The sequence below is a fragment of the Mchenga conophoros genome, linkage group LG10 (genome assembly GCF_057382185.1).
Source record: "Mchenga conophoros isolate Kocher_MC1m ecotype Shallow Benthic linkage group LG10, M_conophoros_male_GT1.1, whole genome shotgun sequence".
Lineage (NCBI taxonomy): Eukaryota > Metazoa > Chordata > Actinopteri > Cichliformes > Cichlidae > Mchenga > Mchenga conophoros.
The window spans coordinates 5,016,167-5,042,328 of record NC_140535.1 but is presented as its reverse complement, the minus strand read 5'-3'; the positions used below and the strand labels follow the sequence as shown (position 1 = coordinate 5,042,328).

Sequence of the window (26,162 nt, the reverse complement as noted above, 5' to 3'; positions counted from 1 at the left end):
TCAGGGAGGTGAAGTGTAGTGTGAGCTTTGGTCTGTATCCCTACCCTCACCCGTTAGCCCACAGACACCCTTATCTGTCCTCCTACAGCCCGTTGTTTTCCAATCAATAGGCAGCCAACCCAGCTCATTCAGAGCCTGCGCACTGCCAGGTCCTGTGACGATATCAGCTCTCCTCACCCTCCCTTTCCCCACGCTTGCTTCCCTCACTAACCTCTCTTTCTCTCTTTGTCCCAGCCCCTTCCTGCTCTCCCTGCCTGCCAGCATTAATTCCCTAATATTCATGAAGTAGGAAGGAGGGGAGGCAAGGGGCTTTGGTAGGAGATGATGCTTGTAGCGAGGTAGCCCACTGTGTACACACAGTGTGAGCATCTTTTCTTTTGTTGTCTGCTTTGACATTCTGCCATAGACCTGAACACACAGAGAGGAAAATATAGCTTAAAATTAATTTATAGATATATACATATATACGAAAAACATCTTAAAAACATGCTTTGTTTTTTAAATGATGATGGAAATGCAAAGGAAAATGCAGAGATAGACACAAGGTAATGATTCATATACTGGAATATAAACCAGTGGCACTCTTAGGTTTTCTCATGTTTTCTCACATATACAAGTCAGATTTATCTTCAGTCCCCTTTCGAGTTGTTCCAAAAGGAAGATTAGGGGGAAACAATCTGCCTGTTAAAATATGAATTTATCTTTGAGTAGCTCAGGGTTTCACAAGAATTTCTGCATATGTTTAAATTATGGTACACATATCTTTTTGGGTTTGTAAGTCTGCCTGAACACAAGAAGGCAGGAATACTGAGATAAACTAGGAAGCTCAAAGAAACCTGGTTCACAACTTACCTATCTCCAAAAAGTTTACATAGCATTCCAAAGAGTTGGAATACTATGTAAGACACAAACAAAAACAAGATTTACAAATCTGTTAAACCCAAACCTGTTTACTTTAGAACATAGAAAACATATGAAATGTTTGAACTGAGAGATTTTACTGTTTGTTACTATTAGCTCATTAGCAAGTGGTGCTAAAAAGAAACAGCTTTGTAACTAGATGAGTTAATACCATGTAACATGACTGGGTATAATCTACAAAATGCATCTACAAAATGTTGAAAAATTTCAGAATAAGAAGTCAAATTGAACAGGATACAGAAACCATCTTCTCCCAGCCAAAGTTTATTTGAAAAAGAAACTTAAAATGACCTCATGTTTTTCCTTAAAGGATGCATTTTCTCATATTTGGCAGCAGTAATAAACAATGTGATGCCTTTTTCATCCAAGCCTGTGATTTAAATCCAGTTAATCCCTACTTTCGACTCTGTGGTCAAGGTTTAGACCTTTCAGAAAGGTCCATCTGGGCCAGTATGAACATGTGCACTCACATAACAGTTTGTATGTTACTGTCACACTCTGATGCTCAAGTTTCCAAATATCAAAACAAGATCTTCACTTCGGCCAGGAACATCCAGCTCTGAGCAATACATGAGAGGACTAGACTTATTAAAGGTTTCACAGAAAATTAGCAACCAGAGAGAGTTCTGTGCATGCTCTGTGTGTTTTCCCACTTATTTTAAACAGTGATGCTGTGATATTATTTGGACATTTTTCCTGCAACCCAGCACTTCATGAATATTTTCATTTTGTATTTGGTGACAACCATACAAATGAAAAAATGTTATTGAATAATATCCTAGAACTGAAACTGGCAGCTTCAGCAGTCACAGGCAGAGAGGAGTGTTGCGTATGACGTCAATACATAGGAGGTGCTGCCCTGGCCTGCTCACAGGCATGCAGTGTAAAATCAGCATGCGCACTGCAACAAGCCAACAAAAGCCTGCACACACCATCTTCATTAGCCTGCGTGAGCGAAAAAGAGAAAAAAAGGAAGAAAGGAGACATGTCCTGTCAGAGGCCTCGCAGTACTACAGCAACACAGCTCACACAGTCCAGACTGGTTGCCATGGTTATACTGTAACAGCACTGGAAGAGGAATAACTCCATATATATATATATATATATATATATATATATATATATATATATATATATATATATATATATCCATCCATCCATTCGCTTCCGCTTATCCTTTTCAGGGTCGCGGGGGGCGCTGGAGCCTATCCCAGCTGTCAATGGGCGAAAGGCGGGGTACATATATATATATATATATATATATATATATATATATATATGCTAAACAAGGGTGGAGGAATTTGTGTGCAAATAGTCATGAACTACTACACAAATAAAAGTATTTTATTTGAAAATGGGGATAATAAATGCACAACGTATAAAAGAGTGCGTGTTCCTGTGTTATTCCACGTAAACATGTTGCTATCACGCCTCAGTGATGAACACACCTTCAACCCACGAAGAATCGTCAACAAACAGCTGTAGCTTTCACAGGACTTTCACACGAACTCAGTTAAATTATCATGACTTGCTGCACACTGTGTGCCCAAGCTGCTATAAAAATGTACTGATTATTTATTTTAGGGCCACATGTAATACTGTCCCACCAGAAAACGTCTGTTTCTTTAAGGGTTGCACCTATAATTGTGCTCGCACTTATAATGATCACATGGTATCATTTGGGTTGCTGTGCTGAAAACAAATACATGTATGTTCTATTTATAATAGATTTTTTCTTCTGATAAGGCATGAGCCAATGAAGTGGTATGTTTTTTCGCTTGTTTGTTAGTAGGATTATATGTAACCACCAAGCCAAATTTTAGGAAACTTGGTGGAGAGTAGGAGCATGGGAAATGAGATCACAGTCTTTAAAATAGCTTATTCACAAACGATCCTCCTCCTGACTGTCCTTCTAGTTTAAATATATATTTTCTTTTATTCCTGGCAAAGAAAACTATAAAATCATGTCTAAGTAATTTGGTAGATGGAATGCACTGTGGTGAGTATTTTGCTGACATCTTGTGGAGATGACAGGGATATCATATTAACTTACTGAAATGTTTCACGTTTTATAACTGAATGATCCGAGGTAAAAATAAAAAAAAATAAAAAATACAGACAGAAGTACAGATACTTGTGTTAAAAAATACGAGTAAAAGTGAAAAAGTACAGACTCTGAAATGTACTCAAAGTAGAAACAGGCAACAGGTAAAGTATTTTCTGTTGCCTACATGGAAGAGGATGACTTCACACCTAAACAGAAAAATGAGTACAGTCTGGGGTTACAGTGGGATTTGGCAACACTGAGATCTGTAGCTTTTAATATCAGGTATGACAACGCGATAAAAGTCTTTTTTTATTAAATCTCATGAAAATAGGCTTCCAGTACAATATTCTGAACAGATTCTGAACACTACATTTGACAATTTTTTTAATGCTTGTATTGTTAAACAGAATGTGAAGTCTTTTTAAAATGCTTTAGATGGCAATAAACTAACTAACTAGAAGCAAAAACTGCTGCTGAGTGAATGTGTGAAAGACGGAGGTTTGAACGAAAGAAAGCATTTATATTAAAACATTTTATATGTATGCAAGTTCCTTTACAGACAGATGAGTCAACATCTGATTAGCATAGATCTATGGCAGAGCCCAGAAAGATCAAGACTCAGAATAGCACAACATTTAACAATCATGAACTCGATTAGATAGCACACACATCAGAACACTGCAAAACACATGAGTAATGTTCACATTATTCTCTTATTTTAAAAATGAAGAAACTGAATGTTTTACTGCCTGAGCAATCTGTAGTGGTTGATGTATAGTTTAATGGTCAAATGGAGAAGCAGTGAAGCCCAGATGGAGCTGTGCTGATGCTGTGGCTGTGAAAACTGAACACACGGGATTCTTTATTCTTTTCCATTCATACAATCATGTACAAATTGTTAGATTGGATCATTATATCCATCAGATATATATTATTGGGAGGTATAGTGTGCTTCATAAATAAACCCTAAAGTTGTTTGGTGCCCATCAGCAATGTTCCCTCTAATTTTTCATGTGTCTGAGCGAACACACAAACTCCCTGAGCGGACACTTGGACCACTGTGAGCAACATTAGACGTGTGCACTGTGGTCACGCCAGCATCGAATCCATCCAGGTTACATGGTTTATTAAAATAATCAAATTACAGCGTTTACATTTATGTTAGACTACTTTTAATTAACTGCTTTAGCCCACTTACAATGAAAATGTAAAAAAAATCTTGTTCATGACCTGTGTAGCATGTTAACACTATTGTAAGTAAAAATAACTTGAACTCCAATTTTGAAAACACAACTTTCTTTTTTTATTTATTGTTTTGTATAAAGCTCTGACTTGTATTATGAGTATGAGTCTGTGGTCTGGGAGAGTCCTGTAACTCTCTGTCTGCAAAATACAGTATATAATGACCAATGTTGGGCAATTAATTATATAGTTACTTCTTCAAAAAAGTAACTGAGTTTTGCAAACAACAAAGTTTTTTGCAGCTGTTTACCTAAAAATGCAGCCAAGGTGTTTTTTTAAATAAACATTTCAAACTATTTACAGAACAATCAGCTGTTCTGCATCACATTTGATGCCACACAAATTATTTGTGTCACTCCAAAACTAATTTCTGTCCACTATGAGATGAAGGAGAACAACAGCCTGATACCTGCAGGTCTGACAACAGGAGATGTATCACTGCTGTAACACCTGTAACATTCAGCAGTCGCCTCATTGTTCTGACACACACAACAAAACTATTGACTACACTACACACTAACGACACAAGATTTGCGCTTAACGTCGCAAATCTCTCACATCTCAAAACACCGCCGTCACTCCTAAAACTTCCCCCTTTCCTAAACAACTACATGCCATGTTGCCATATCATTCTTTGATTGGTCGACATGGTACATTTTTCGACCAATAGGAAAGGGTGGGGTTTTTTGGTTTTGTTTTTGCTCACAGGCGGAGAGTGCTTTCAAGCGTTTTCCCTATAAAACGCTGTTTTTACGTTTCTTCCTGCAGTAAATATAAATAACGATAGTATTCAGGAAGAAAACCAAACATTGCAGATATTTTTATCATAACTCTGCTTTTCGTGCCCTATCAACACAATTTAAAAACTGGTATAAAGTCCACACTTTTTCTGTCAATTGTTCCGTCTGTCCTGCTCACATCTCCAATGGTTGTACACGTTGTCATTAACGTGGCTTCACTCCACATCAGCCACGCCGCTTTGCTAGCTAAAACACCGGTGTCGGCACATAAGGACGCTGTCATAGCCTGTCAACGACGTTGATTAGCTGCGTATATACGAATGTGAATCGCATCATTGGGATAAGGTGGCATACAGTGGGGCAAAAAAGTATTTAGTCAGCCACCGATTGTGCAAGTTCCCCCACTTAAAATGATGACAGAGGTCAGTAATTTGGACCAGAGGTACACTTCAACTGTGAGAGACAGAATGTGAAAAAAAAATCCATGAATCCACATGGTAGGATTTGTAAAGAATTGATTCGTAAATTAGGGTGGAAAATAAGTATTTGGTCACCTCAAACAAGGAAAATCTCTGGCTCTCACAGACCTGTAACGTCTTCTGTAAGAAGCTTTTCTGTCCCCCACTCGTTACCTGTATGAATGGCACCTGTTTGAACTCATCATCTGTATAAAAGACACCTGTCCACAGCCTCAAACAGTCAGACTCCAAACTCCGCCATGGCCAAGACCAAAGAGCTTTTGAAGGACACCAGGAAAAGTATTGTAGACCTGCACCAGACTGGGAAGAGTGAATCTACAATAGGCAAGCAGCTTGGTGTGAAAAAATCAACTGTGGGAGCAATCATCAGAAAATGGAAGACATACAAGACCACTGATAATCTCCCTCGATCTGGGGCTCCACGCAAGATCTCATCCCGTGGGGTCAAAATGATCATGAGAACGGTGAGCAAAGATCCCAGAACCACACGGGGGGACCTGGTGAATGACCTGCAGAGAGCTGGGACCAAAGTAACAAAGGTCACCATCAGTAACACACTACAACGGCAGGGAATCAAATCCCGCAGTGCCAGACGTGTTCCGCTGCTGAAGCCAGTGCATGTCCAGGCCCGTCTGAAGTTTGCCAGAGAGCACAAGGTTAAATACACGTAGACATTGAGGGCTAGCAGGAGGGACCATGCGCTTACCTGCTGCTCTCTGGCAGGTAGCTCCATGCCCTCCTGGGTTTTAAATGCACCTTAGAACACACATGCATCAACACTACAATGAGCGGGTGGAGGGAGGTTTGGAGTCTTCTCTCACCCCCGTTCTCTGCGACCTGCTGGAGCGGGGGGGCTAGGAGGAGGAGTTGGCCGTCCGACTGCGGTCTGGGGTGTGGGGCCTTCCTGCTGCTGCGGAGTCGGGGCGGTCTGCCTCCCCCCACCGCAGGGAAAAGGGTAACACCACCTGGGTCTGGGTGCAGTTCCCCCTCCAGGGGCAAGGGTACCTAGACCCGGTTCGTAGAGTACGCTTGGGGAGTGTGATCGTGTGTACAGCGTCTCTTTATGTCTGTCTCCACGTTGGTTGAGTGTGGAGTAAGTGCATATGAGAGCATGAGGGTGGGAATGGATGTTTGTGTCTGTGTGTGCCTGTATGTCTGTGTCTATATGTCAGGTTGGGTGTCAGGCGCCACCTCTCTGGGGACATCTCAGGCCCTCCAAGGTTTGGAGGCCTATCTCCCCCCACCACCACTTCCCCTGCCAGTGGCGGACTCCCTCAGACATCGGTGCGTTGGTGGTTCTTTGTGTCCGGGGATGGGCGTCCAGGTACACACCGGCTCACTCCTTGGCGGCCGCTTATCGGGGCCTGGAGCCTGGGGCTCGCTCGGGCCACTTCGGAGGTGGGGTGCCCCCGGCCTCTCGGCCTGGGGCTCGGTCACTCAGGCACGGCTGGCTGCCGGCGGAGCTCACGGGCGCGTCACTGCAACTCCCCCTGGCTTCTGCTCCGCGGCTGCTGAGTGAGCCCTCATCTGGGACTCTCCTCAGCTCTTTCTGGGACAGTGGCGCGGCTGCCCCTCTGTTGGTCTTCCTTGGTCTCTTGTGTTCTGGGGGCCTCTGGATGTCTGGAGTTTTGATCTCCTCCATACCTGCTTCATGCCCTGGAGGACGGGGCTGTGGCCCCCCCACACCCTCTAGCAGATCATTACATGAAGGAACCTTTTAAAAAACAAAAAACAAGCGCGTCCATGCTCACAGGTGTACACACGGGTGATCACACCCACAAACTACACTCTTTTTGGCTCCTACCTCAAAGCACACTGTGTTCTGTTGATCTTATGTGCTGCACAATAATGTTTAATATTTAGTATTTACTGTCATATTCCCATATATCATTGTGATGTTGTTTATTCTATTACTCTTGTTCTCTTCTGCTTGCTTTCTTTTTTCTTTCTCAGCAGGTGATCCAGGTGATTGATATATACATTTTTTTTCTTTTTTTTTCTGCTCATTCTGTTGGTTTATGTTTTTTGCCCTTCTCCCCCGTCCCTCTTCTCAGCTGTTTCTCTTTCCTTCTTTCTTTCTCCCCTTCTTTCCCCCAGTCAAGTCTGTCCCATATTCAGTAAGTGAAAATAAAATAAACAATAAAAGGTGAATCAAATGGACCATTACGGCAAGGCTGGGATGGTCAATTTGGTAAAGTAAATCCGTTGGGCATCTTTCTTTGCCTTTAGACAACAATTCTGATGGCAAAAGAGCTAAACGGGACAGGCAAAAAAAAAAAAAAAAAGAGCACATGGATGATACAGCAGAGGATTGGGAGAATGTCATGTGGTCAGATGAAACCAAAGTAGAACTTTTTGGTATAAACTCAACTCGTCGTGTTTGGAGGAAGAAGAATACTGAGTTGCATCCCAAGAACACCATACCTACTGTGAAGCATGGGGGTGGAAACATCATGCTATGGGGCTGTTTTTCTGCCAAGGGGACAGGACGACTGATCCGTGTTAAGGACAGAATGAATGGGGCCATGTATCGTGAGATTTTGAGCCAAAACCTCCTTCCATCAGTGAGAACTTTGAAGATGAAACGAGGCTGGGTCTTCCAACATGACAATGATCCAAAACACACCGCCCGGGCAACAAAGGAGTGGCTCCGTAAGAAGCATTTGAAAGTCCTGGAGTGGCCTAGCCAGTCTCCAGACCTCAACCCCATAGAAAATCTGTGGCGGGAGTTGAAAGTCCGTGTTGCTCGGCGACAGCCCCAAAACATCACTGCTCTCGAGAAGATCTGCATGGAGGAATGGGCCAAAATACCAGCTACTGTGTGTGCAAACCTGGTAAAGACCTATAGTAAACGTTTGACCTCTGTTATTGCCAACAAAGGTTATGTTACAAAGTATTGAGTTGTATTTTTGTTATTGACCAAATACTTATTTTCCACCCTGATTTACGAATAAATTCTTTACAAATCCTACCATGTGGATTCATGGACTTTTTTTTTTCACATTCTGTCTCTCACAGTTGAAGTGTACCTCTGGTGCAAATTACTGACCTCTGTCATCATTTTAGGTGGGGGAACTTGCACAATCGGTGGCTGACTAAATACTTTTTTGCCCCACTGTAGTTCTAATCCCACACGGGAGCAGCCAGTCACTAACTGACTAACACTGCAAAACAGAATTGTTAAAGTTTTAATTTTAATTTCAATTCAGGTTAGATTTTTTTTTTTGCGCAATGCAGATTTTCTGTGCGCAGAGACCGTGCCAGCAGTGCGCAATTGCACACGCGCGCAGCTTAGAGGGAACATTGCCCATCAGAACCATACTGCTATTTCTAATCTGCGTACAAATATTCTTTCATACCTATATTGCTCTTTTAAGATTTGCATAATCACTCTTATTAAACAAAGCACAATATAAATAAATTCATGTTGGTGTACTGCAGAGCCAAGCTCTTAAAGACCTAAGTACAGGTTTTGCTGGAATTTTGCCAAAGATTTACACACATCAAAAATACTATATTAGAACATAAAACTGAAAGCAACAAATGGTCAACCTTATGCTACTGAGGTCATGGACAGGTGCGAGGTCATGTCATGATTTGTGAACTATTCATTTTGAATGTTTTAGTTTTAGTTAAATTATCTTCTTACAGGGTTATCAACTCTGAAACCTCCTCCTGTAAAATGGGGTTTGCTGCTCAGCTGAGGCAGAAGCTCCGGGTGCTCCACCTTGATCTTTGTCCTCTGCTCACTGAGGAGACACACAGTGAACGAAAGGATGAGCAGCTGAACGTTTTCTCAGTGCGTTATATACTGGAGCTTTTAATTAGAACAAAGATCAGCCTCACCTTTTCTCACTTAGGTATTTCTTCGTAACGTTTGCTAGCTCCGTGGCCAGTCTTTGATTCTCACTTTTATACTCATTCATCTTCGAGTCAAGCATCCTCAACTCTGCTATCAGTGCCTGAAAAATAAGATGGAAAAACATATTTTTGTCAGAGATGTGAGAAACCAGTGCCATCTGTCTAAAATAGATATTAAAAAATACTGTCTTTTATGTTGGTGCCAATTTTCTGACTTTAAAACAATATATATTATTTTATTGAAGTCATTATTTATATCAAAAAGTAAACGCAAACAAATGATACAAATCTGTAATTTTCTGCACAAGACCTTGAGCTTTTTGGTTCTGTCTCGGATGGTCCACTGACACTGCTGGAGCTGCTCGGCTGCCTCAGGACCTGGCTGCCGGGCCAGAATGTGCTTTAGCTCCACATACAGCTTCTCCTTTTCCTTCATGGTAAAATTAAAAGAAAGGAAGTTATGGGTAAAGTACATGGCTTAAAAGAAGACCATGCATCTGTGAGTCACACTTATTTTTATGCGTAAACTTCAAAAGACTAATGATCCAAAGAGGCTTGTGCAGGTACAAAGCGAAGATCATTAGTTAGATCAGTTAGTTTAAAACAAGTGTTCAGGTGTTCACCTGCAACAAGAGCTCACGTTCCTCAAGGTCTTGGGTTTTGGCGATCAGGCGCTTTTGTAAGGACTGAATCTTACGGATGAGCTCGTATTTACCAGGGTCACTCCCCTGCAAGTCAGTCATTTAGAACATGTGAAAAAGAAAAGCTAGTGCTATGAAAGTTACGAGCTAACACAAGGATAAATCATTCACCTCTAGTTGCCTCCATCTGTGAATATTTATCGGCTTCAGTTGCTCCTCAAGCACGCTGTTCCTTGCTCTCTCTCTGAGCAGCTGCCTCTGCAGATGAAACAGCTCTTGCCTAAAATACAGGATTACATATTAACATAATTTCCATTTAAATTCCGTCAAACTGGAGGCAAAAACAACATTCTACTGCTTCACTCTATTAATTAAGAGTTTAAAAATTAATCCATTGTGAAAATATCACAAGAAATACTGGAATTTTTTAAAGGATCTATGTGAAACAATTTACTGTTTGACAGCAGCGATTCCTACCTAACAATCTTTCCATCTCACTCCTTTTGGCTCTTTTACTCTAAATACTGCGCTCTGCGGGTCCCCTCATTCCTTTTCCTTTTTGTGCTCAATGCTTGTATCTTGCCTTCCTTCTCCTTCTTCACTATTGGCCACAAATGCCTCCCTTTACCTCAGCTCCTCTGTGTTGGGCAAAGTCTTGTCAAGGATGCTTTTCTTGCGTCTGAGCCTCTTGATCTCCAGCTTGAGCAGGCGGATGTCTTCGATCCTCTGCTTGTAGTGAAAGTCCCCCTTGCTTAGGATTGACTGCTGGATTCTGATCTTCTCATACAACAGTGTACGCTCGTCATTGCTATGCAGCAGCTGCTTGCCCAGGCTGTCCCGCTCTCTGATCACCTTGAGAGAACACATAATCAGAGTCTTTTTCTGTCTCTCTCTACCCATCTATGTTTCTCCTTCTTTACCTGTTCCAGTTGTTTCTTCTGTTGGGTCTGCTCAGCATCAGCATCCGATATTATCTTCTGCAGTTTTTGCTGCTCTGTTTTCTGGCTGTCTACACACTGCTTTGTTTCTTCCAGCTGGAGCTTGATCAGCTGCAATTCTGCCTGTAGGAAATGCAGGAAATTTAGATAGGAGCAAACATGGATTTAATTCAGTTCAAGACAATTTTATCTATATACCACCAATTCATAATTGCAATCCCCCCATTTACATGTATATATTGAAATCTGTCAGTTACTCACTGGAGTAATTCAAATCACTCCAGTGGTTTAATACCTGTGGGTGAAAGCCATCTCCTGTAATGAAATTTATTCTCTAGTGCTGTGTAGTGGATCATTATAAAATTAAAGGCAATCAAAAAAATAGGTGAACAAGACAGGATTTTCAGGAAATACTGTTCAGCCTGAAATGTCAACACAAGTGATTAGAAGTGATGCCAACTGAGTCTAATAAAAAAGCTAGATCACTATATCAGATATAAAACCTCTCAATTTAGCAATATGTGTTTTTATATTACCAATGTTTAGGATTATGATTTATTAAATGAACTTCAGAGATGCTGTGATCCCAAACATTGCAAGAGTTAAAGTAGAAACTGTTTGGTGAGAAGGCAAAAAAGTGGACAGAGGAGTGGGGACCATTTCTTAATAAACTTTCCCAACTGTGATTGGTTGGCTACATTCTTTTTAAAATGCCAATCCCAGTATTGAAGTGGTATTTTTCACAGGGTATTTAAGGTACTCTCTGTTGTCACTCTGCTCTACTCTGCACTGTCTCACAGCCATAGCTGGACTGGCCATTGGGCATACCGGGCATTTGCCCGGTGGGCCGCTGGCGATTTTTTGTTTTTATGGGCCGATGGATTTTTTTTTTTTTTTAGGAAGGGTATATATAATGAAAGGTGTTGGATTGGCCAATTGGTCATGATCGACTCTGGGCTGGACCAATTACAGCCGAGGAGGCTGAATGCACCCGCCCCCTTGTTTAGCAATCACGTGACTTTCGCGCATTGCATGCCGGGAACTCGTGGCAAAACAATCCAAGTACCGCATCAAATGCAAGCATTTGCAGCACCGCAAAACGTTCATTCTTCGATTCCAATAAATTCTTGTTTTTTCTTTGCCGCACAAAAAAGTTATGTACAAAACAAAAGGAGAACAATGCCGGTCCGTACAAAGACAGACTCGACGAAAAGACAAAGAAAAGATACGAGGAAAAAATCAAAGGAGTGAAAGGGTCAGACCCTTACGAGCACACAGAGTGGACAAAAGACGTTAGCGTGCTGCCCAACTTTCACCACGCTCATATTTATAATCATACGGTTCTTGGAGTGAGTGCATACACTCATGAAGTTTAGTAACTTCAGGTCACTGCAACAAGCCCAGGTACAGTTTACCGACGGATGGGTGCAGGACCTTGAAATGCACCGTGTAGAACGAAAGACCATCATACGAACAAAGGTAAGTTTACCGGTCTCACAAATCGTCGTCATAAATACACATTCGTTAACCGTTTATTAATATAACCTTTGAGCTCAACGGTAATTAATTAGTAGTGGAAATGATTTCTGGTTCATTACAGAAATGTAGCAGTGACAATAATACTGTATGCTGTAATCGTACTGGGCAATTAGTGATACAAAACAACTGTTTTATCCTGTGAATAAAAGTATATGTTTTTGTCAATGTATCATAATAACAGAAGCGAAACGCAATATTGTGTCAGGACAATTCACTATTTATGCACAATAAATAAAGGAGCATAGCGCGACAATTTCTGTTCAGCGCCAGACTTGCTTGTAACCTATATCACCAATTATGTTAAGAAAAATGACTTAACTACTAATTAACTACTAAAAAACTCTGACCTTTGTGGGAATGCTTGGAGCAGACTACCCTGTGAGCTGGAGTGTTCTGGGACGTTATATTTGGTATATGTCACGGGGTGAAACGGGACAAGTTATTTAGAGTTTTTATTGTGCATGTTTTGCAATGTTTTATCTGTTTTAATATTTTTTTTAGTGGGTTTGTTTGTATGAGCTTTATTGCATGTTTTTATCTTATTTAAATTGAACACCTGTCCTGGAAAGACTCCGCCCCTACCTGATAATAAACTGTTCACACCTGCGAGAGATCCCAGAGAGGCCAATAAGAGGGCCTGGCAGACCAAAGGAAGCGGTTCGACCGAGAGGCAAGAGAGGACTGAAGCATGAAGGCAGCCATGAGTGTCACGGGAACCGACGAGAGCCTGGAGTGACACGGAGGCTTAAGAGATGGGGCCTGAGAGGCCTGACGTGAGGCTTCAAGATGATTTACAGAGTGACATATAAGGCGGCTAGAGTTGGCTAATGGAGGACCAGTGCGCAGAGGCACCGGTGCGCAGAGGACGGACAGCACCAGCGCACAGGGCACCAGCGCAGAGAGTGACAGTACCAGCGGGGAGAGCGGAGACAGCACCAGCGGAAGGCACGGGACGGCTGTGTGGCTTTGCAGTTTTTAAAGAAGCGGCGGGCGGAGTTGAGAGCTCTGCCCACCCGGGGTAAGTCTTCGACTTATCCCCTTTTATTGAATAAAAACTGCCGGAAGAATAGTGACTGCCGCTCCTCCCTTTCTCTAGCATATCAAGACGCTAATGCGGAAAGGAAGGAGAGGACTCCGCTGGGTTTCCCTTTTACTTCGCTGGATTTCTTAACTCCCTGGGACTTTTATGCTGTGGTGGATCCCACTGGACTTTTAATGTTGTGTTTTATTGCTTTTTATTGTGTTACCCCTTGGCCAAGGTTGTTTTAATTCATTTTGCATTTTTAACTATTTAAATATAATAAATTATATTTTTAATCTTACAGTTTAAATTGTGTGCTTTCCCTTGGCGGCTCCACTGTTCTGTCCGTTTGGAAGAAGGTTTCCTTCCTTTAAAAAATGATACTGTGGAAATAAAATCAGCCTTTCCGCTCCGTTACATAAATGGCGTTGTCGACAGGATACGGAGCCAAGAGCAGTTGGGTTAGTCAGGGGAAATGCAAATAGATGATGTATGTGTATTCTGGTGCCCCGGTATGTTTGAAGTTTAAAGGGTTGGACAAAAGAAGAAGATGGAGGATGGATTGTTGGAGCCAAAGCTAAGGACCCCTGAGCAGATGAGTATGGACAGTGTGCACAAGTATAAGTGTTGGCCACACCAAGAATGAATGAAGAACGTCCAACCGAGGTTGTCATGGGAGGCCAGCTGCAGGCTTGCGGGAGGTGGGGCAGTAGTGCTTGGGATTAAGCACGAGATCCAGGTTAGGCCTGGAAGTATCCCCACGGTAGCAGCCGGGTGCAGTGTAGGACCTTATGGCTTCCGGGTAGCGATGCTACGAGGACGTGAGAGTGATTGCTCGTTTGTGGCCTTGGACTGAATAGTGCACTTGCTTTTATTTTTGCTTGGGGGTAGAAGACGGAACCGGACTCCAAGAAAGCTTCATGATTGGTAGCTGGGCCTTAGCAGGGACTGCTAATCTTTCAGCTTGGGGGGATGTCACGGGGTGAAACGGGACAAGTTATTTAGAGTTTTTATTGTGCATGTTTTGCAATGTTTTATCTGTTTTAATATTTTTTTTAGTGGGTTTGTTTGTATGAGCTTTATTGCATGTTTTTATCTTATTTAAATTGAACACCTGTCCTGGAAAGACTCCGCCCCTACCTGATAATAAACTGTTCACACCTGCGAGAGATCCCAGAGAGGCCAATAAGAGGGCCTGGCAGACCAAAGGAAGCGGTTCGACCGAGAGGCAAGAGAGGACTGAAGCATGAAGGCAGCCATGAGTGTCACGGGAACCGACGAGAGCCTGGAGTGACACGGAGGCTTAAGAGATGGGGCCTGAGAGGCCTGACGTGAGGCTTCAAGATGATTTACAGAGTGACATATAAGGCGGCTAGAGTTGGCTAATGGAGGACCAGTGCGCAGAGGCACCGGTGCGCAGAGGACGGACAGCACCAGCGCACAGGGCACCAGCGCAGAGAGTGACAGTACCAGCGGGGAGAGCGGAGACAGCACCAGCGGAAGGCACGGGACGGCTGTGTGGCTTTGCAGTTTTAAAGAAGCGGCGGGCGGAGTTGAGAGCTCTGCCCACCCGGGGTAAGTCTTCGACTTATCCCCTTTTATTGAATAAAAACTGCCGGAAGAATAGTGACTGCCGCTCCTCCCTTTCTCTAGCATATCAAGACGCTAATGCGGAAAGGAAGGAGAGGACTCCGCTGGGTTTCCCTTTTACTTCGCTGGATTTCTTAACTCCCTGGGACTTTTATGCTGTGGTGGATCCCACTGGACTTTTAATGTTGTGTTTTATTGCTTTTTATTGTGTTACCCCTTGGCCAAGGTTGTTTTAATTCATTTTGCATTTTTAACTATTTAAATATAATAAATTATATTTTTAATCTTACAGTTTAAATTGTGTGCTTTCCCTTGGCGGCTCCACTGTTCTGTCCGTTTGGAAGAAGGTTTCCTTCCTTTAAAAAACGATACTGTGGAAATAAAATCAGCCTTTCCGCTCCGTTACATATATCCAGACCACCCGTCGGCTCTTACTTCGGAAACATGGCTTAAAAAAATTTCTCTTCAACGACGTAATCCGATAAAAAAAAACGATCGGCTTCCCGTGGCTGTCATGCGACCGGCTGTTGCAGTTAATAATACAACAGCTTCTTGACATTTTTTTGTGTTTCTTTTTATCGCTGTGTAACTGAGTTCAATTGAAAGCCTGCGTGCGCTAGTACCTCTTGCCACAAGTTCCCAGAATCCTTTGCGGGTTTACCTCTGAATGACGTCACATTTTCAATCTTTATCCTGGTGGGCCGGTCTCTAGTCAAAATGCCCGGGCCGATTTTTTGTCCCAGTCCAGCCTTGCTCACAGCAAACATCATTATTTACATTAGCGGTCTAGTATAAGTGCAGACAGATTCATGGTTTCTTATGAACTCTCCCTCACATCTTTTATTCACCCAATTACGATTTCCACTGATGTCATGGATGATAAACAAAAGACACAGAGGGAATTATTCCACTGCAACGCCACTGTACCCTAAATGCAACATGAGAGGAAGCTCAAAATGTCAAGAGTAGTGCAACAAACAGCAGCTGAAGCACGTGGAAAACAACCGTTTTCAAACCTCCCCCCCAAAAAAAGAAACAGTAAAAACAACAGGCAAACAACAGAGAGAAAATCAACCATTCACGCTCCCATCCACATGTATGGTAAACATGGAAGCACCACCCAAACAGTCACAGGGAGAAACTCCACACAGTTGGTGTAAACCCAGGATCATCTAGCTTGGAAGTGACTGTGTTGACCAACTGAAGTAATAAGCATTTTCTAGTGAAACACTTCCCTCTACTGGTGAAAGTTTTAGTTACATTTTGCAGAAGGCATTTTGTACTATTTTATAAAAGCATTTATAAAGAAGAATTTAAATCAATTAAATCAATTTTAGAAAACTGTACAATACAGGCAAAACCATCCAGAATGGCAATGGTGGGATTCAAATGAATATATATTTTCACAAGAGTCAAGTTACTAAAAAGACAAATCAGCAGATAAATAAGGACGAGGTCAGACCCACACTCCATCATGAACCGCTGTGGAACCTTTCTGTACCTTGAGGGTCTCGTTTTCTTTCTCTAAGCGTTTGTGCTCCTGTTGATCCTTGGCAAGGGCCAGCTCTTTCCCACTGATCTCATCTCTGAGTCGGGTGACCTGGTTGTTCATGGTCTTCATCTTCCTCTTCATCTCTGCAATCTCTTCCTAAGGGAGAAAGATAGAACACAATGACCACACAGAAAAGGGAAGAAGAGAAAAGATGAAGAGGAATTACAATATAAACATCTGTAAATATGGTGTGTTCAACCTTTCCCTGGTGTAATTAAGCTCTGCTGAGTGATGACACCAGCAGTGATTCACATCATCACTTTGCTATTACCTGAGTTTCAATGAGGTTTTTGCTGTAGAGGTTCCTTTCAGACACGACAGTCTCCAGCAAGTTCTCGTGCTGTTTGAGCTTGCACGCAGCCTCAGTGACCTTCTTCTTCCAGTCAAATATCTCTGTTTCTCTAACTTCTACATCATTCATTTTTTGTTGTACCTGTGGAAAGAGGAAAAGTCCCATTTGTAAAAAAAAACCAAAAACGAACAAGCTAATCCAGGAGACTAGCTCCTCCTGCAAGACCTGCCTTCTGTATGAGGTTGCTGGTCTCGTTGATGTAGCGGTCACGCTCTTTCTCCAGCTGCTGGATGATTTTGCGCTGCTTCTGGGCCTCCAGGCGGTAGCCGCTGATCTCGTGCTCCAACGTTTTCTTGTCCTGCTCAAGGAGCTTGACAAGGTTTTGCTGCTTCTCAGTTGACTGCACAGCTTTGATTAAGTTCTGCTCATGGGAATACAAGCATAAAAACAGTAAGCATTAACATAGGCTCCAGCTGCTGAGGACCAAAAGGAAGACACACTCATTTAGTACTGTTATACAGAAACAACTGGTTACTGAATATGAAGAGTGATTGAGGCAAGTACCCTGTAGACCTCTTCTATATCAGTTAATCATAATCACACATTTATCACAACAAAAAATAAATAACAAAAATTCTGAATTAAAAACTGAGAAGTTTAACTATTTTTTTAAACATATGTTCTTGAGTTTGATGTCAGCCTGTGTGTACACAGTCAACAATGTGGAAACCAGTACTGAATCTCTTCTGGTATTACAAACAAAATGATTTTGTGTATTAATGTCTGCATGAAAAATAATATCAATATCGAGCATGTTTTGTCACCAGATTAAAAAACACAAGGTAAAACTCCTCCATCCATAGAAAAGAGAGATATAGACAACATCCAGAACCACTGCTAAGCTCCCAGAGCACAAAATCTTTTAAAACTGGCCTGTGATCTGAATACTCAGATGCCACATCCTCAACAGCAATCATCCAGCTTAAAGCTTTCTTCTTGGTAGAGAAAAAAATACATCCATGAAAACCCTTCATGATTCTGATCCAGCCACAGGAGCACCACAATTCAGGGTACTCTTAGTGCTGGTTCTTAGCCTGGATTAATGGGGAGGGTTGTGTCAGAAAGGGCATCTGGTGTAAAACTTTCTCAAATATATATGTGTGTCATCAGGAATGAGATTTCCACACTGGATCGCTCAGGGCCCAGGTTAACAACAAATCGCCCCGGGTGCTGTTGGGCAGTGCCGATGGAAACTGTGCTACTCTTGGCTGAAGACAAAGCGGGAGGAGGGGGACAGGGTGTGTTAGGAGGCAACGAGAGAGAAGGGAAGTCAGGAGTGTTGAGGTGAGAGTGGGATTTTAAATATAAAGATTATGACTGATAAAGGGAGAGAGAACAAAGGCTGATTTAAGGCAGGGATCTCCAACTTCAGTCTTCGAGAATTACTGTCCTGCAGCTTTTAGATGCATTCTTGTTCCAACATACCTGAATCAAATTAATGGCTTGTTTCCAGACCTTTGCCAAACTGGAAGACATGCTGAAGAGTTCATTCAACCATTTGATTCAGCTGTGTTGGAATAGGGATGCTAGGGATCAAAAAGCTGCAGGGCAGTAGCTCTCGAGGACTAGAGTTGCATCCTCACACAATAACCTGATATAGGGTATTGTGTGAGGATGCAACTGTCCCACCATGATGTAGATAGGAAACAAAATGGAGTAGGGGTAATCTTGAAGGGTGAGCATGGTGGAGGTAAAGAGAGGGTCAGAGAGGGCTATGAAATCCTATGCGAACTGGCAAGCATTTCAATATTGGCCTCATCAGTTCCCAAACACTTACAGAGCCTACCTACCTACATAACAAAATTAGATTTGTTAAAAGGGTACTGGCAGGTTCCTTTAACTAGTAGAGCCTCTAATATTTCAGCTTTTGTTACTCCAGACCATTTCCTGCAGTACACAGTAATGGCATTTGGTATGCGAAATGCACCAGCCACTTTCAAACGGCTTATAAACTCTGTGTTAGCAGGCATTAAAAACTGTAACGTGTATTTGGATGATATCGTGATATATTCGTTGTGCTGGACTGAGCACATTAGCACACTAAGGAATGTTTTTGGTCATTTAGCCCAGGCTTCCCTAACCTTGAACCTGGCAAAATGTGAATTTGCCAAGGCAGTAGTGACATACCTCGGCAAGCAACTGGGACACTGCCAGGAGTGCCCTGTAAATGCAAAGGTGGAAGCTGTCCTGAGCTACCCTGTGTCCACCACAAGACGGGAGCTCAGGCGCTTCTTGGGTCTAGTGGGCTACTACAGATGTTTCTGCTGGAATTTGTCGACAGTAGTGGCTCCTTTGACTCGTTTGTGCAGTCCAAAGGAACCCTTCAATCACAACCAGAGATTGATGAGTTGGGCATTGCTTGCTCAAGAGTACAACATAGACATCAGACATAAGAGAGGTATGGACAATGTGGTAGCTGGTGCACTGTCCAGGACGCAGTGTTAAACTCCCTAACGAACTCGGTGGTATGTGTTAAAAGTATGTCTGTTTTATTTTATGTAATATTTTATGTGGGGGGGGGGGGGGGGGGGGGTGTTACGGTCGCTGACCTCTAGTGGCTCTCCCTATGTGAGAGAGAGCCTTTTCTCCCTCTCCTGTGTTCCAGGTCTGCCTCATGAGCTGCAGCTGAGGTGTGTTACAGCTAGTCAGCCAGGGCATACAGACTGCCATCTCAAACCACCACACCTTGTCTTCTTCCCCCTTTTTGCTCAAGCTGTGAGCTGCAGTGGTTTGGGCAGCAATCTGCGGCTGCGTGTGTGTGAATTTACAACTTTGGTGTAACCTTGGTGTGTTGTGTTTTTTTGTGAGTAAGGGTGTGCCTTTACTAAGATATCTGTGAACCACAGTGGAAGCAGGTAGGGGTTCTCTGCCATTTTTGTTTCAATCATTTTCTCCTGTTTTGTGGCCAGTCAGGGAGCTCAGCTAATGCACTTTTGTTTTTCGATAGAGAAAACTCAGTTTGTTTTTAGTTAGAAAGGGGGTGTTTTGTTTGTTGTTTTGGCCTTGGAGACCCTGACGAACAGAGCTTCCCTGTGTTCATACTTGCTTAAGTAGTGTTGTGTAATGAATCGTGTTTTACTGACATCTACCTTGGGGAAGTTTATCATTTCTTTTTCACTTTGTTACCCCCCAACACTTTGCTTTTAAGTGGGGCGTAACATGCTCATAAAAGAACGGGTGAGATGACCCAGCAGCTTTCAATTTGTGTCAAAAGTGCAGAACTCAAACTATATCATCATAGTTTTAATCCTAACAGTGCAGTTAAGTGGACTTGAAGTTTTCATACATATTAGCCTTAGACCACAAAAATAGATTAAAGCCAACAAAATACCCATGCTTATGTACTGGACACATCTCACTGTAAATGAACGTGAACCATAGTGAAAAGCAAACATGTTATATAGTAAATCATCTCAATACATATTTGGGGTTCAGGTATTTGTTTTTGTCTGATATTGCAAAGGAGCATTTACTAGCAGTGGTTTATGCTGCTCTCCCGAAGTGCAGGGATGATTATACAGTATTATAATTATGACCTCAGAGGCTTAAAAAGGTTACGTTGTAATCAGATTCAAAATGAGCACATCCTATAAAATGTCCCAGCTTGGTTGATAGTGTGTCACAGAACTATAAACTATAACGGATACCTTATTTAAGATGTCTCTCTCTCGGATCAGCTCCTCTATGGCTTTCTTGTCAGCTTCTACTTGCTTCTGAGAAGATTCAAGATCTGTAGAGGAAGAAGGGTGATGATTACTAAATGATGTCTGCTCACGGTCAGTTGTGTTGAACATTTCAAAATTGACCATTTTTCTTCCATGAGTGTGGCGCTGTGTCATCTGAAGTCATTTCTCAGGCCTAGAAATTGCACTGAAAAATTACACTGCAATTTAGAAGGCTTTGTGGTGTCTCACTCATTAATGAAAATGACGGTAGCACACAAAAGTAGATCAAACTAACACTTAGTGCTGCATCCCTCTACTCTGTTCTGATCAGGTGTTTGTGTGCATTTCTAACAATCTTAACACTTTCTTACTTTTTGGCCTCATTAAGTCAGCCACCAATACAATATGTATCCATGGCCACAAAAGAAACACGTTCTCCAAACTCCTTCAAAGGATTTTTCATTGCAGGATTTTGTTCGTAATACCAAAAAGCCACTTACATTCTGGCTTACAGTTTTTTTTTTTGTTGTTTTTTTTATCATAGTGATTACTGTCACTGCCTCAAAATTATATATTATTCAGTATACGCCTGTAAAATTTCTACTTCAAAGTTGCAGATGTCAGACGGTCATGTGCTTGTGTTTCATGAGTCATAAGGTAAGCTCCTTTACCTTTCTCCAGACCAGCGATCTGTGCTTTCAGGGTCTCCCGTTGCACATCCACATCAGCTTTCTGATCCTCTATCTGGTGGAACTTCTTCTGGATGGCTTCTCTCATCTTTGTTTGTTTGGCAACTTCCTGACGCAACTGACTCACCTCCTCCTCTCTCATCTGACCAGTGGGGGCAGCAGGGTGTTTGAAACATTACACACAGTGATGAAAGAGGGATATGGACAGCATATGTCATTGTACATGCAGGACACTGACGCTGACTACATTCTGATATGTCTTAATGAACTCTCTGAACAGTACCATGTTGTGACTGTTTAAGTGTACATTAGTGGACAACAGTGTACCTTAAGCTCATTTATATTCTGTTGATTTTGCAGGGAGAGGTGTTCTTTGGTTGATGACAGCTGCTCACACTCGTGCTGCAGCTTGGTGTTCTTCGTCTGCATCTGCTCCAACTCCTTGGTTGACTTTTCATTCAAAATCTGTTGCAGTTAGAGAACAAATATGTATTCTTTCTTTCAAATCAATTCAATTTTATTCACATATTGCCAAGTCACAAAACCCTGACCTTTAGGTAAGGACCCTAAAATACTAGAAAGAGGCCCTGAGTAAATGTGGTTATCCCAGCTGGACATTTGTCAAATCTAGGAAGGCAGCTAAAGAAAGCTCCAGCCGATCCAGGAGGGAAGGACAACTGCTGCCTAAGAGAAAACCTGTAGTGATCCTGTATGTGTCAGGAGTATCGGAACAGTTGAGACACATTTTTTCTAAAGATTTTTCTCTGTAGTTTTTAAATCCCAAAACAAGGTGTGCCAAAAATTAGTCCACCGCAGGGATCGGGTCCCTCGACACAAACAGAATAACATAGTGTGAGCTGTTAAGTGCCAGGAGGATTCCCAGGATTTATACATCGGGGAAACCAAACAATCTCTGGTGAAGCGGATGGCACAACACAGAAGAGCAACCTCATCAGGCCAGGACTCCGCAGTTTATGTACACCTACAGGCCAGTGGACACTCTTTCACTGATGAGGATGTTCACATCCTGGACAAGGAGGAACGCTGGTTTGAGCACAGAGTCAAGGAGGCCATTTACGTGAAAAGGGAAAGACCATCTCTGAATCGAGGAGGGGGCCTAAGGGTACATCTATCACCATCTGACAATGCTGTGATTGCAACCATTCCCCACCTGTGTGACTCATGGCCATTGATCAATGATCAGTTTACCTTGATCAGTGTTTGTTGATCAATGGTCATGAGAATTTGCATATTAATGATCAAGGAACTGACCCCCAGCTCATTGTTCATTCATTAGCTTCAGTCATTATGCAAATGTCCTGTTTATAAGATTGGGGAAACCTGCAGTCAGCTGAGACTGAAGAAGTCACTTGGATGAGTGACCAAACGTTTCTCCCACTGAAAACGCTGCGTCCAGATGAACACAATCAACCTTTTGGGATTTACTTACCTGGATGATTGAGGATGCATCAAGACAATACTAGAAAGAAGCTGTGTCACTGCAACTCTGCTCTGCCACCTCCAGCTCAGTTTCCTGTCTTTTTCTTTAGTGGCAGCATCAAAACCACACAAAACCTCACTAAAAACCTGTGAAAATTCCCTTTCACTCGTGCTGCTGTCTTTCTATCCCAAATCACCCCTTGCACTTGTTTCCACCCACTCTGCCCTGACTGCACACTCTTCCTCACTTCTTTTTTGGACTGTCTGTTACTTTGTATGGAAGTAACAAGTATGGAAGTTTGAAATTGAAATAGGAGCTAATTCGCTATACTTATTTGTAAAGGTAATTATTACAAATTCTTGTAAAGTAAGAAAAAGTAAGTTTTCGCAAGAATTTGAGGCTTTTTTTTTTCCTTTTAAGCACAACATCTAAATATGTAAAATACACAACATACAACTAACAAAAAAGATTCATGCAATAATAACCTATGGTTTTAGCTGAGACAATAACTACAATAGCAGTTACTTTTGAACATGTCACACCAGAAATATAATCCATCCCACTTCCTTGCTTACTTTTAGCTCTTTTAGCTGCTGCTCCAGTTTCTGCTGCTCCTCTTTAGCCTTTTGGCCTTGCAGATTCAGAACTTTGATTTCACCCATCCTGGCCTCCATATCGACATGCATCTGCTTTACCTCCTTATCCAGCTTTTCCTTCAGCCTCATCTCGCGGGAAATCTCATTCTGTTGCACCTGAAGCTCCTGTTGGAGCTGGGTTTAGACAGGAAACAAGCAGTAGTCTGGAGTTAGAGTGGAATTTTATTGTGTTTGTCAGAGTCAATGGTCATGCAATCCTACCTCGAGACCAAAACATGCATGAAGTCATCTATAGAACCAGAAAATACTACATTAGTGCATGTTTATGTGTATTGGGGTTTGTTGAGACAGGGGTAATACACTCAGGGGTAGTAATACTGTGTCATATTTGAAAATTATTACAATTCATTTAAATATGTAATTACAGACACCCATTATTAACAGAGTTTCTGTTTTGCAGGCAAAGTTTAAATCACTAATCCTTGCTGTGTGTTGCATTATTAGATACAAATGCTTTTACCTGTGAAATACTTTCCATGGCACGCTCTCGTTTGGCCTCTATCTCTTGCTGGGTTGCAATGGCTTTGTTTAGTTTTTCTCTCAGACCCTCTGCTGTAGTCAGCAGCTTATCCCTCTCTTTGGTCAGCTCATCAATCATGTTAAATAGATCACTAAAAACCAAAAGAAAAAACATACAGACATGTTAAAAATGGTTTAATCCGACATCTGTACAGTCAAAAGAATGGGCCACAGACACACTTCTGTTCTTGGTCCCTGGAAAACCCAGTCTGAATTTCAGCCATTTTTGTTAGGTTGGAAACATCTTCTTGTAGTTTCCTGATTGTCTCTTTGTCCTTCTTCTCTTTATCATGAGCAGCATCAACCATTTTCCAGGCTTTATCCAGCTCCTACAATGTAAGCAAATTATTTTCTTTAGCAGAAGCTACATGATAAAGAAAACGTAAAAAAACAAAAACAAAACATTTCTATACCCGTTACCTCATGATCAGAAAATGATTGCTATGGTCAAGCACCTAAATGAATAAGCTATTCTGCACTATGCTGTAGTTCTTGTGTTCGGGGCACATACCCTTTTTAGTGATGTTATTGTTGTTGCATCTTCCTGGGATAATTTCAGGGCTGCAGCCACCTTAGTTGAGGTGGACACAATCTCTGCATTCAGCTCCCTGCATTTAGACATTAGCCTTTTTTCGTTCTCTCTTGACTTCTTCAGCGCATGGATGAGCTTCTCATACTCCACCCGGATTTTGTCCATGCTCGCATCGCCAACCAGCTCACTGAGGACCAACTGAAACTCTGCCAAGGACTCAAAAGAGTCTTCTCCTGTTGATCCCGTCTCCTGGAAACACAGCAGGTAAACTGTAAGTCTATCAGTCAAATCAACTGTATTTAAAGCACATTTAAAGCAATGTCATTTTATCAGACCAAATACAAATCATAAACCCTTTAACAAAAATCAAAGTAAACATCTATTTTAAAGCACATTTAAATAAAAAGACAAGCAAATTTTATTAAAAATTAAATTAACTATCTCGGTTAAGATTTGGACGGAATGCGTGAGCACCAATAAGAAAATCTGACTCGATAGAAACAAAAAACAAACAAACAAACAAGAGACCTCCCTGACTAAAAGCAAGTGGAAATAATATTTCAGCTGTTGGAGGGCACTTTTTGTGGAAGGTCAGACTATTTCAGGGTCTGGGGGCAACAGCTGTGTCTTAAACCAATTCAGGACTTCTACAAAGCCACGCTGTTGCAAGATATACAGCATTTTCTCATTGAAATATACAAGGCTTTCCCAGAAAAGACATTATCTGGATGACAGCATATGTTGCTCGCAAACGTGCATATACCTCTCAGCATTGATAATGCCTGTCCAGATGTGCAAGCTGCCAGTTCCACTATCACTAATGCATCTCCATAGTATCAGATATGCAGGTCTTTGAAGTGATAGCAAGAGGCCAGATGGTCCCTCTCTTCTTTATTCAAGACGAGGCAGTGTCCATGCACTTCCAACACTAGTTTCAAACTTTGATTCATCTGGCCACAGAACAGTTCAAATAAATTGCAATTTATGCAAACTATGTTCTCACACAGAGAAATGCTGCTGAGCCCATGCAATGATTTCCATGACAGAGTCCTGCTGTTTTTTAATGAAACACTGCTTGAATGACCAAAAACTGTCGGACTCCAATACTGGTTTTCAGTCTTGCACAGATATTTATCTTTACTTCTGAGAACTTCTGCTTCTCTAAGCTGCTCTTTTTATAGTCAGTCATATTACTGAACTGTTGCCAGTTCACTTAATTGCTTACAAAAAATGTTCCGCATGCTGTTTCTTTTTAGAACCACTTACTTTTTCAGCCTTTTTTGCCCTGTTCCAGATTTTTTACGACTTGTTACTGTTATCAAATTCAAAATGATCTAATATTTTTAATGAAATAGTAAAATGTCTTGCGCTAAAAAAAAGATATATTTTCTCTGTTCTGTTATAAATAAAATATGAGTGTATGAGATTTTTTACACAGACTCATGAGGACACTGAGACAATCCTTTCTACAACAGATGAGCCCACTACTTGCTTTATGCTATTATGCGCTAAGTCTAAAATGTCTCTCCTTAGCTTTAATGAAAAGTCAAACAATGACATTTTTCACACCTTAGTTAGCCGTTTAATAGCCAGTGTTCGTCTGTGATACTCTGACTAAACCATTTTCAAGACAAACTTACCTCCATGCTACCAAGTCAAAGTCACTTTATATTTTCTGGGTAAAATTCCTTAGCATAGCACTGGGGTTTCTATCAACAGAGCTGTGTCATTGGTTGC

At 41.8% G+C, this 26,162-nt stretch overlaps 1 protein-coding gene across 1 annotated transcript; it reads right to left on the bottom strand.

The window, feature by feature from the left end:
- Positions 1 to 26,144, bottom strand: cfap58 (cilia and flagella associated protein 58). The gene is made up of 19 exons (XM_085288281.1): positions 26,066 to 26,144; positions 24,405 to 24,674; positions 24,074 to 24,222; positions 23,835 to 23,985; positions 23,294 to 23,488; positions 21,605 to 21,742; positions 21,260 to 21,419; positions 20,571 to 20,653; positions 17,093 to 17,284; positions 16,843 to 17,004; positions 16,521 to 16,667; positions 10,852 to 10,992; positions 10,560 to 10,783; positions 10,103 to 10,211; positions 9,914 to 10,018; positions 9,601 to 9,720; positions 9,276 to 9,391; positions 9,079 to 9,178; positions 1 to 408 (listed from the first exon to the last, which is right to left on the bottom strand). Exons 1-19 carry the CDS (start codon positions 26,069 to 26,071, stop codon positions 1 to 3), a joined length of 2,976 nt encoding a protein of 991 aa, XP_085144407.1. The 5' UTR covers positions 26,072 to 26,144.
- Positions 26,145 to 26,162: the final 18 nt, after the last annotated feature.